The 10,933-nt window shown below is 44.8% G+C and overlaps 2 protein-coding genes across 3 annotated transcripts; one reads left to right on the plus strand and one right to left on the minus strand.

Annotated features, from left to right (window-relative positions):
* Positions 1–6,155: 6,155 nt before the first annotated feature.
* Positions 6,156–6,893, plus strand: LOC127327538 (photosystem I reaction center subunit VI, chloroplastic). Its single transcript, XM_051354315.2, has 2 exons — positions 6,156–6,351; positions 6,426–6,893. Exons 1-2 carry the CDS (start codon positions 6,242–6,244, stop codon positions 6,736–6,738), a joined length of 423 nt encoding a protein of 140 aa, XP_051210275.1. The 5' UTR covers positions 6,156–6,241; the 3' UTR covers positions 6,739–6,893.
* Positions 6,894–7,834: 941 nt separating this feature from the next.
* On the minus strand, positions 7,835–10,663 carry LOC127327539 (rop guanine nucleotide exchange factor 9). 2 transcript variants are annotated; one of them, XM_051354317.2, is made up of 7 exons: positions 10,101–10,655; positions 9,883–9,999; positions 9,596–9,750; positions 9,396–9,470; positions 9,011–9,286; positions 8,539–8,862; positions 7,835–8,428 (listed from the first exon to the last, which is right to left on the minus strand). In XM_051354317.2, exons 1-7 carry the CDS (start codon positions 10,435–10,437, stop codon positions 8,024–8,026), a joined length of 1,689 nt encoding a protein of 562 aa, XP_051210277.1. In that variant the 5' UTR covers positions 10,438–10,655; the 3' UTR covers positions 7,835–8,023. The 2 variants fall into 2 exon arrangements, with proteins under 2 accessions (XP_051210277.1, XP_071681079.1); XM_071824978.1 differs by having other exon boundaries at positions 8,192–8,486; positions 10,101–10,663.
* Positions 10,664–10,933: the final 270 nt, after the last annotated feature.

Consider the following 10,933-nt stretch of genomic DNA (forward strand, 5'->3'; position numbering starts at 1 on the left):
ACAACAGCATCGTGCTGCACATCTTCTTCTATCGAGCAATGAATACACGTCGAGACAACATGCACATGCCGGTGTTGAAGTTGGCGACCAGAGGGCAGACAATCGTGAGCGAAACACCACAAAGTGGTCTTTATTTTACCAGGAGCACAAATCTTCCAAATTGCCTTCCACCCTTTCACTTCATTTTTCTCTTTCTTTTATTTTTTCATATAGCTCTTTATTTTCAAACACTCAGAATTTATGTTTCAATTTTAAAAAAAAAACAAAATAAATTTGATAGGTAGCCAATGATGTATGCTACAATGGTGTAAAATCTTAATGCAAACTAATTTATATTCTAGGCTACACGAAATTGACAAAATCTGACAAATTATATGGTCCATAAATATACACTATTCACTATAATATTTATCAAAATTTATCATTTCTGTGTCGCCTAGAATATAAACTAATTTATATTGAGATCTTACACCATTGTAGTATATATCATAGGCTATCTCTAGAATTTTGTTTCGATATTTTTAAAACTTTGAAATGAAAATTACAATTATTTGTAAATAAAGGTCCATGTGTAGCTTGGTCTCTGTTTTAAGTTTTGCCTTTGAAAGTAGAAAGAGTTGTCGTTGACTGGACTTCACGTTTGACCCGAAAGAATTGCCGTGCCAAGTTCGACTCAGGCCTAGCCAAACATATGTGGTTCGTATATTTTTTTTCAGTGTCAGCTTGTGTTTGGGAAATGGGGGATGCTGGGCTAGAACCACAAGGACCAACGAACCTGCCTTGCCTAGCCCATGTCGTGTGCGTTGTTTTCTGTTAGGTTTTTTTAACAATCAATACCATATATATTTATAATAATAAATAATACATTGTAGAGATGCACGAGCTGTTTGCGACAATTAGAAAATAAAGGTTAAAAGATTCGAGCAAATCTAGACCATACTTTTTTTATTTGCATGAGGACCATGAGTTTCGATCATGTGTACTACATGTACACGCGTGCTAACTCAGGAAGTACGCTTACAGATACTACCGTGGGTCAGTGGCTGAGGGAGCATCCATTAGTTCTCCAAAAATTTGGGCATTCTAATTTGCTTGATGGACAATGTTCAACGTATCTGAAATATACATATCTATTCAGCATTCTGTTAAATAATAATGGGTGTGCATATGCACCCATATGGCTTCAACCATCTAGTGGGAGTACACAATTGTCAAAGAAATTTTTCATCAACGCCTAGCAACACAAAACTCTGGAGATTGTTGCCTGTGTTGCATGAAAAATGTAGAAGGAATGCAATGAGTATACCTTCAGAGGTACTTTGCCATCCTTTGGACATTGGAGAGTTAGAGTTCAAAGTGACATTATGTTACATCAGTTTAGAGTCAAAAAGGCCTTTTTTTAACCATAGGTTGATTGGGTAGCTTCCATCTTTGTATGGATTATATGTCACTTTTTCATTTCCTTCCACCTTGATGTAATCCTTCCTACAATGTGTATAAATTTTACATATTTTTTTAATATAAAAATACACCGTAGTGGTTTTTCCTATGAGAGAATTTCTTATTTGGATCCGGCGGAAGTTTGCCTTCCTTTCTTGACCCTGGCAAAAAATTTCTTCCTTTCTTGACACACAAATTTTAGTTGCTTCCTTATTTGACCTTCTAGTATAATTTAAGCACGAGAAATGCTACACCTACGGAGTAATGTTTACGGAATATCCTTACGGGCTGACATGGCTGCAGGGGATTTGTTGAAAATCAGTTTGTCCCCGTGAGTTTAGGGCCGTGATGGCTCCGCATGCTCTCCACCTCAGCCCGTAACAAATTTGCGTAGGAAGTTTGCCCGTAAGTGTAGCTTTATTGTTTAAGCACTGACGGTGTTAAGTACTGTAGATGTCAAAGATGACAGTTTGCCCCTGCTGCAATATGTGACGAAATGGTGAAAAATCTGTGATATAGTTGGACTCCTGCAAATAATCAAGGAGTCGGAACCATATGCATAGGTAGGTCCGTTCAATCCAAATAAAGCTCCATGGTAGTTCAAAAAAAAAAACTGGCTAAAGCTTGCTTAAAACGGCAATTAAGCACAGCTGCATCCGTGATATCCATGCACGTGCGAAAGCTATCTTGCGGAAATGTAGTAGTTGCAAAACAAAATCTAGCTGAAAGCGTACTCGCAAGGCAATTAGCTTGTAGAAATATAGTGTTTATATTTCATAAATGTATTTTTGTGATATAAATAAGTCAATACAAAACACATGACATTCACACGTACAAAAAGATCATGTGTATATAGGAAAACAAACAGAGCCAATAAATCACCGAAAATACGTGCCTGGTCCCGGGTTCACAAGTGCCTGATGAAAGAAAGGTCCAAAAATCGGTATTTCCATGCCTCTAAAAAATTTAAACAACTTTTTTGCATGTAAAGGATACAATTATGTACAATAGACACATTTTTAATATTCAAATTTGAAAGTATGTAGCTTTGGAAAAATGACAAGTTCCGGATGAACTGTCTGAAGGAAACTCCCTCTCCTGACATGTCTGTAACTTAGATATGTAACTTAGATATCGGTACACTATGTAACTTAATTTCAAACTTAGTTATATCGGGTTTAGGAGTACCCATATCTAAAAAATATGGGCATGATGTGTTGTAACTTAATTTTAGACTAAGTTTAACTTGTACTACACATATCTACTCTCACTTGCGTAGATATATGGGCATGATGTGTTGTTTGGGCACGTAAAGCCAAATATCAAACATCGTACAACCAAAATTAATTCGAGCATTTGACGGCTAAAAGAAACCAACCTCTATCTCTTTTCTTCCGGGACGCATAGTTCGGTAATACTATTAATCAGCCTGGGATGCAAACATGATTGCAGGGTGAATTCCCTTTTATTTTTCCTTATTTTCTCTTTTCTTTCCAGTTAGTGAACTATCGATGCAGCCGGGTATACAAGTCCAGCAAAAAAATGTTTGACAGAAGTAGCTAACGGAATTGACGGTAGGACCAAATAAGGAACCAACTAAACTTTGTGTGTCGAGAAATGAAGAAATTTTTTGCAAGGGCCAAGAAAGCAAGGCAAACTTCATTCAGGGCCAAATAAGGAATTCTCTCTTTTCCTACGGTATAACTGGAAAAAAAATACTGATCTCAAGCATTTTGACACAGAAACAAAAACATGAAAACTAAAAAATGTTCATGATTCAGACACTCAGTTATAACGATATTTTGGTTTGAATTTTGGATCGTGGAAGATGCACGATGGCGGTTTAATTATGTTTAGATTTGCAATTTGAGAGCCGTGATAAAGAAGACCTTTATACTCAATTTTTGTATCACAAGGCATTATGATGTCAGGTGTGGACAATTCGATAATTGTTTCACTTTTATAACTCGGTCTACCTCCTCTACATTTGTTCTTCCAGCCTCACTCTCTTTTGTTCTTCTTCCATCACCTTACTCATTTTACACAGTGAGTAGTCGGGGGTTACTGATAAGTCGGCTTTCAAGGCTCCGAATTATTAAAAAGTTATAGGGATCTCAATTGGTTCACTTCTAGGCGCTTTTGACCCTATCCATTATCGTAGCACATACATGCACGACCGCTTCTTTCGCGTAGTGCGGTCAACGTGTCATGTACAATATAAATAAATGAGTGAGTTTCTCGCTTGCATGCAGAAACAGGTAGTGATGCATCCAAATCACAATCTTATTTAAATAGTTGTAGTGCATCTTTGTGTCCGTGTCAGAAATGATGGCACTTTCACGCTAGTAAGGAATAAGAGGTCAAAGAAAGGATGTGTTCATACAAGTTCTGGTTCTAGCAAGTTTATACCATGGAGTTTCCGGTTTCCGCCGGGACATTAGTCGGCATGGTTAACCTTGGGTGATATCCTTGTTGCACGCATGTACGTGTTGTTCATCGAATTGCAAAATCATAGGATGCCATTAACACATCACTCTCTAGGTACTGTTGCGATAACCCGTAAATGGTATCCACTTCCATTGTGTCATCTCACTCCTTGTCATTGCCACTTCCGTAATTGTTGCCTTACGGCTACGAGGACTTGCCTTCCTTTTGAATTCAATCATAGTATGTATGAATTATGATCATACACCAGACAAAAAGGGAAGTGGGTCGTACTAGCATTGTCGTCCTCCATGTGTTGGTACTATCTCCAACACTTGGAATAATCCTCAAAAACCGCCACAGTGGACTACACGGCTCCATCATAGTGAAACACGAAGAACTTCCCAAGCTCTAGCTTGTTCATGCTAGAAAATTCCTGCCAGTCCCTGCCGAGAAACATGTCGCTACCCGAGTTAGCGACAACCTCCACGTCCCACGAGTGCCGCCCTCCACCGCCGGCCACCCGCAGCTTCACCTCCCGAAGTTTAGGGCCACTGCCACAAAAGCGCTTGTGGGAACTCGTCAAACAACATAGGTAGAAAGACAAGGAGGATAATAAATAAGCATATTTTGCTCTTTGGCTGAGTTTGTGTGGTAAACTTAACTTGTTGGCCAATAAAATAGCTCACGGCTTAACATGGTTAGGAAAAAGGTGGGTTATTGGTGTCTTAGATGATTTAGTGCTTCCATATGTATTGGCACTGATCATTGATGATTATAAGAACATTATTATCTTTTGATCAATAAAGATCACGAGTCCCCTAATAAATAAATAAAATTGAAAGGAATGCGGTAGGGAAACACCTACAACGTTTTTTAAAAATATTAAGAACCAAACCTGCTTCTATGATGGGCTAAACCTAGGTGGCTAGGTTGTACATTAACTTATCTGCATGGGCGGACCTAGCCGTCCCTAAGTCGGGTCGGCCGCCCAAGCTTTCCAAACGTTAAAAAGCTTATGATTTATGATTTTCTATAGCACCTCATCTAAAATTTGGCAACTTAACCATGTTTGTCTAGGCTTCCGAAAGTTTCTAGGTCCACCACTGCTTATCTGGTAACAACAACTTAATTTGGATGAACTTTCTTATGATCAGAGCGCAAAATAATTCAATAGTACACCAAGAATTTCAAGAAACAATATACATAAGGCAAATATATTTAACAAGAGGACCTTACGAATCGAAGCCTAGATTTAAATATAAACATAAGCTCACCTAGATGCACCATAGATCTCCAAACCATGATGGTTTTAAAAAATATGTCGATGGCTAGCAAGAGAGCATGATGTTCCTAGGCTTTTACTTTTGAGAGCTTAGTGAAGTTAGTTGAGTTTGACCAATTGATTTTGATCCAATGCAATTGGTTGTTCTCTGTCATAAGCTTATCAGTGGTAATATTGCTAAACCATTAGTGGACACAAATAAGTTTGTCTCTTTTCCCTTGACGAATTAACAACTACTCCTGCTAAAGTGAGTTATAGTTAAGATAGATCCCTTTACTGCTCCTTGTAAAGCACTTTGCGCACTAAGCGTAGGCCCTAGATAATCGAGCAGATATAAGGCCTTTCTGAGTGTTTCTTAGCGCGGTATCCAAAGTTCTTTGCTTATGTGACACTATATAGTAAATATAAATAATTAGTTGGTGTTGTAGCTTAGCTAAGAGCCTAAGATACAACTTTTGCACAGAATAATCGGCAAAATGTATTACTAATACAATCCCATATGTACATGTTCACAAAATCATTAAATATAAATACAACTCATAAGACACAATGCATTGCATAAGATATAATGCATTGCACTGTGAAAGAGCTAACTAAGCAGAACTCAGTAGATCTCAGATCTCGATCTTGCCCATGTTAACGGGCATCGTGTACACCACGAGGGGTGATTAAGAAGTTAAGAGTAATACCTTACTACACCTTATTGTACTCGCTTAGGTTCATACCATGCACGCTCGATCGGTGCACGTGCAGCCGTCCTAGCCTCGCCGGACTACGAAATCTCTACGAGCGATCCTGTCGGAAGCAAGGCTGAACGGACGGTGAGATCGATCTGCTTCGCCACGAACAAGGCAGACGGATACCACGTCGGCATGCCAAGTCATCACGGGAACGGGATAAGGCTATCCGGAGCCGGCGGCGTGGCGCCCTCCCTATGGGCGTCGGCCGCGCGCAGCCCCTCCCACACAAACCTGATCGACGGCCGAGCGTCCATTTCAAATCCTTAACAGCGTCCACCGAACTACGTCTGTGCACCTACCCGCCACAGCATCATCGTCTTCAGAAGAAGAAAGGACTGTACAGCTCGCAGCAATGGCGTCCCTCGTCGCCGTCCAGCCGGTCGCCGTGAAGGGCCTCTCCGGCAGCTCCATCTCCGGCCGCAAGCTCGCCGTCCGGCCCTCCTCCGCCCGCTCCATCCGCAGGTACGAGACACGAGTTTCTATCACTGCATTACGTGTGTGTGATCAGCTAACTGAACTCTGCGTCCATGGTGCAGGGCTCGGGGCGCGGCGGTGGTGGCCAAGTACGGCGAGAAGAGCGTGTACTTCGACCTGGACGACATCGGCAACACGACGGGGCAGTGGGACCTGTACGGCTCCGACGCGCCGTCGCCCTACAACGGCCTGCAGAGCAAGTTCTTCAACACCTTCGCCGCGCCCTTCACCAAGCGCGGCCTGCTGCTCAAGTTCCTGCTCCTCGGCGGCGGCTCGCTGCTCGCCTACGTCTCCGCCAGCGCCTCGCCGGACCTGCTCCCCATCAAGAAGGGGCCCCAGCTGCCCCCCGTCCCCGGCCCACGCGGCAAGATCTAAGCTCCAATCAAGCTCTCTCCTTTCCCTTGCCTCCTCTTTGTACCATGGATCTTGATCCCACTTCTATCTTTGTGTAATGTTGATACTTGATTCCTGTACTCCGCGTATCAGTAATTGAAACGATGCTAGCTGCGTGCGTGATGCATAGTACTCTACCACTGGACCATTTGATGTTCAATTACTGTGCTGTTGTACTATGTTTATACAGGTGATGATTTTAATCGTCCAGTGCATGTGATGTGACCGTGTGTATACATGGTACAATTACAGTGCCGATCTCGAGTACTTGGCCTCTGTTCTACGGCACCAGCCAATATCCCAATACACATTGTCCAACCTATTCATGACACCATCTAGGTGCACTACAACTACACAGGTAAAAATATACACGCAACAGTTGCTGGTGCAGCAAACAGGAAGGATAGATCATTTGCTAGCTAATCATGATCGAAGCTTTAGCCTCGGATAATTACCAACAATCATACTTTACATTCCTGAGTATCAGATATGAAGACTAGCCATTGCGTCGAAAAGAAGTATAGAAGAGTTCAAGGTTCAGTAGTGCAGAACTGTGCTAAAAACAATACATGTCCATTCTTCAGGCTCAGTGTGTAAAATCTTATGATTTGCTCATGTAAAGCAGGTGAAACCATCAGATAATACTATTTTGCCATTGTTTTACGGCACTAGCCAATACATGTTCTCTCCCCTATTCATGACTCGATCCAGGGGCAGAACTGCAGAAGTAAATATACACAAACAGCTGCTGCTGCTGGTGGTACAAGCAGCAGGAAGAATCAATCACTTGTTAGCTAATTATAATACTGTCAGGTTTAGTGTCTGATAAGTGATAAGTACCAATAATCATACGCTATGTCGTGGAATTTTCTGCCAAATTTCAAGTTGACAAGATAACACTCGTACAAGGGAGGAAGAGTAGGCTTCCTGAAACCTTGCATGGAAAACAGGGTCTAGAAGAGGTCAATGTTCAGTTACTACAAAAGTAGGCTACTACAAAACTACAGGTCCATTTTTCAGGTTCAGTGTGAACAATCTTGTGATTAGTTCATGCAAAGCAGAGGAAATCATCGACTCATTGAGGAACAATGGAGTTAAAGGTGTCCGAAAGCTTTACATAACCTCATATAATGGTACACGCTCGATCAGTTCTGCACCTTGATCACAATGCTCTGAACATCCGACATATATACATGCATTTCCTCCGGAGGCTTTGCAGCAGCAGCATACATGTGTGATGTGTCATATTCCCTACGGCAGCAACCAACTAGTGTCTAGATATGGGGCTCCTCGTTCCACCCAAATTCTCAAGCTTATCAAGGTAAGAGAACCTCTTGGTCGCGATCGGGGACACCTTCGTCACCTTTGCATCCTGGGGATCATCCGATTCTGCAATCATGCTCTGGATGTCTCCGTCCCGGGGGCCCACGTAGTCGAACAACGTTGAGTTAAGCGGCTCCATCCTTCCCAGCCTCTCCACCTCGTCCTTGGCGTCCTGGACGACCGTATCCGTGTCATCTGATTGCAAGCTTGGCATCCTCATCGCGTCCGCGTTCTTGGGGTCTTGGGCGAGGGAGTCAGCATGGAGGACGTCTTCGATGCGAGACATGACCGTGAAGGCCAGACTCTCGAGTGTCCTGGAATAGCTCTCCAAAATGGCACTGCCAACATCCTGCAAAAAACAGACGCACAAAGAAATGTGTGCGTGCAATGCACCTGAGTAACAAGCACTGTAGCAAATCCGAAAACGCAGTGGAAATTACAGATGGTTGCCAGTAGTACCCTGTTATATTGGATTTTGCTGATGTCTAGAGCTGACTGAGAAATTCCAGGAAACCTGTGCTTAAGGAGGAGAAGAACATTCTCCGCCCTCCCTTCGAACCGCCCCCGCTTCTCGTGACTGACACCATGGCCCCACGATAACTTGCCTGTGTCCTTCTGCGTCATTTTCTTCTGCCAAATGACGACGGAGGCTTCGATTCTATTCTTCAGATCAACAATGTTGTACTCGTTCGACAAGTCGACTGTTGCGATGAGTTCTTCGGGGTCAAAATACTCGTCGGTTATAAGCTTGTACATAGAGTCCCCAAGGGTCGACTTTCCATTCTACCAAGCATGAAAAAAGAAGGTAATATTATATGGTGAGTTTCCTCTAAAAAAGATCCTCTAAAGTATTATATGGTGAGATGTCACCAATGTAGTCAAGTAAAGTAAATGTAATTGTTGTGCGGTACAGTAGTGTCTTATGGATCACCTTAGGCAGAGACTCCATGTAAGCATCCGGAACGTCCATCTCCATAATAACATTAGCATTGATGGCCATTGTTGCCTTCAAGACCTGGTTGACGAGCTCCTTCTGGTGCTGAAGCCATCTCCTCGAAGAATCGGACAGGCCATTCGGAGGGACCTTGACGGTTGGGAGCCACCACTTGTCACCCTGCGTCGGCGCGTCGCCACTCTTTTCAGAGTCATTTGATTCTTTCTTAACGTACCAGAACTCCTGTTTGTCGCTGAAACTGTCAAGATAGTCCTGCTCGACAGTAGAAATGTGCAACGGTAGCAAATTAGCAACCCAGTTATCTCCACGGAAAAATCTTGTAGTAGATGTTTCGGAGAAGGGTGTGGGCAGTTGTTATTACAAGGAGCATCATGTCGAGCTTGCGCAGCGCGGGGATGTTCATCTGCAGATCCTTGCGCTGCTGGGTTATCATTACCTGTTTGACAAAAAGGAAATGTCGAAATGTGTTGCCGTTGTACCTTGATTTGCATAATGAGGTCACGTAGCACAGGTACTGTGATGTGTGATAGAAATTAATTAGGGAGGGGATTTGTTTCTGACCTCCATGGTGCTGCCATCGTCGGACACCTGACGTGACGGAACAAACTCGACGATGTGATCGGCGACGGAGAGGAGCCAGTCGATCTCCTTGGTCCACCGGGCCTTCTGCTCCGGGGCCATCGGCTGGAGACGACGCTGCTCGCCGAACACGGAAGCTGTGATGTGCCACAACGGGAAAGGATTCATAACGCGTTAGATTATTAGTTTCCATCAGAAACCAACCAAGACAACGGAATGAATTGAAATTCAGGAACCATTCACATTGGAAGGAAATGGAAAGATTTTACCTGCAAGATTGGTGATGGCGTTGGAGAGGGCGAGAGCAGAGGACACCCCTTTGCCGGTGCCGGACATGTCCTCCCCCAGCAGCAGCTTGGAGAACTTCTCCCTCACGATCTCATAATCTGCAATTGATTGACCACAGGAGCAAATCATTGGCACAACAAGATCGAACAATGCAATCGGCATTGGTCATCCCAGGGAGAAAAACGGGCGCGTCACGTACCTGAAGGCGGGCCGTCGTGCCGTGGGGCGGGCTTGGGCGGCGGCGCGGAGGTGGACGGCCTTGGCGCGTCGGACGGGCCGCCGGCGAGCGGCGGCGGGATCAGGTCGACGGACAGCTTCCCCCTGGAGCCGCAGCTGCTCCTTGAGAGCGCCCGCCTGGCGCACGGCAGCGTCTGGGCCTTGGACGACTCCATGGGGCTCCCCGGGTCGGTGATCTCCTCCGAGGACGACACGGACAGCGGCGAGGACGGCGAGGGCGAGGCCTTGCCCGACTTCCGGCGCCTGAACGAGAACCTGGAGTCGCGGCCGTGCCCGGTCTTGAGGAACGGCGGCGCCATCACGCGCTCATCGCTGGCATGCCGCTAGCTACCACCGCATCCGCACGGCGCGTGCGTGAGCTCGTACGTGCACCGTCCGTCCGTCCGTCCGTCCTCGCGCCTCCGCTCGCGCGAGAGAGGAGGGGAGGAGGGATGTCCGGTGGCTAGATTCGGGGAGGCGGTTTTGGGAGGGAGGCGAGGAGACGAAGGCGGAGGCGGAGGAGGAGGCTGCGTTGTCGTTGTGGATGGCGATGGCGCTGGCGCGGCGGGAAATGGGCTGGGATGTCTCCGCGCGCTTTTCTGTGTGTCGCCCAGCTTGGAAGGGACCTCCTCCGCAACACTCCAAACATGGAAGAGAACCGGAACCGGTTTATCGTTGCGGCTGGGTGGCTAGCTCTGTAGATGTACCCTCCATGTTTTTAATCCTCAACGATCGGCCGTAATTTGTTTTAATCTACCTTGGCGTTTAATTAGCACGATGTAACTTAATTTTGCGGTACTCCCTCCAATCCCTCCA

The sequence above is a fragment of the Lolium perenne genome, chromosome 1 (assembly GCF_019359855.2).
Source record: "Lolium perenne isolate Kyuss_39 chromosome 1, Kyuss_2.0, whole genome shotgun sequence".
NCBI classification, from domain to species: Eukaryota; Viridiplantae; Streptophyta; class Magnoliopsida; order Poales; family Poaceae; genus Lolium; species Lolium perenne.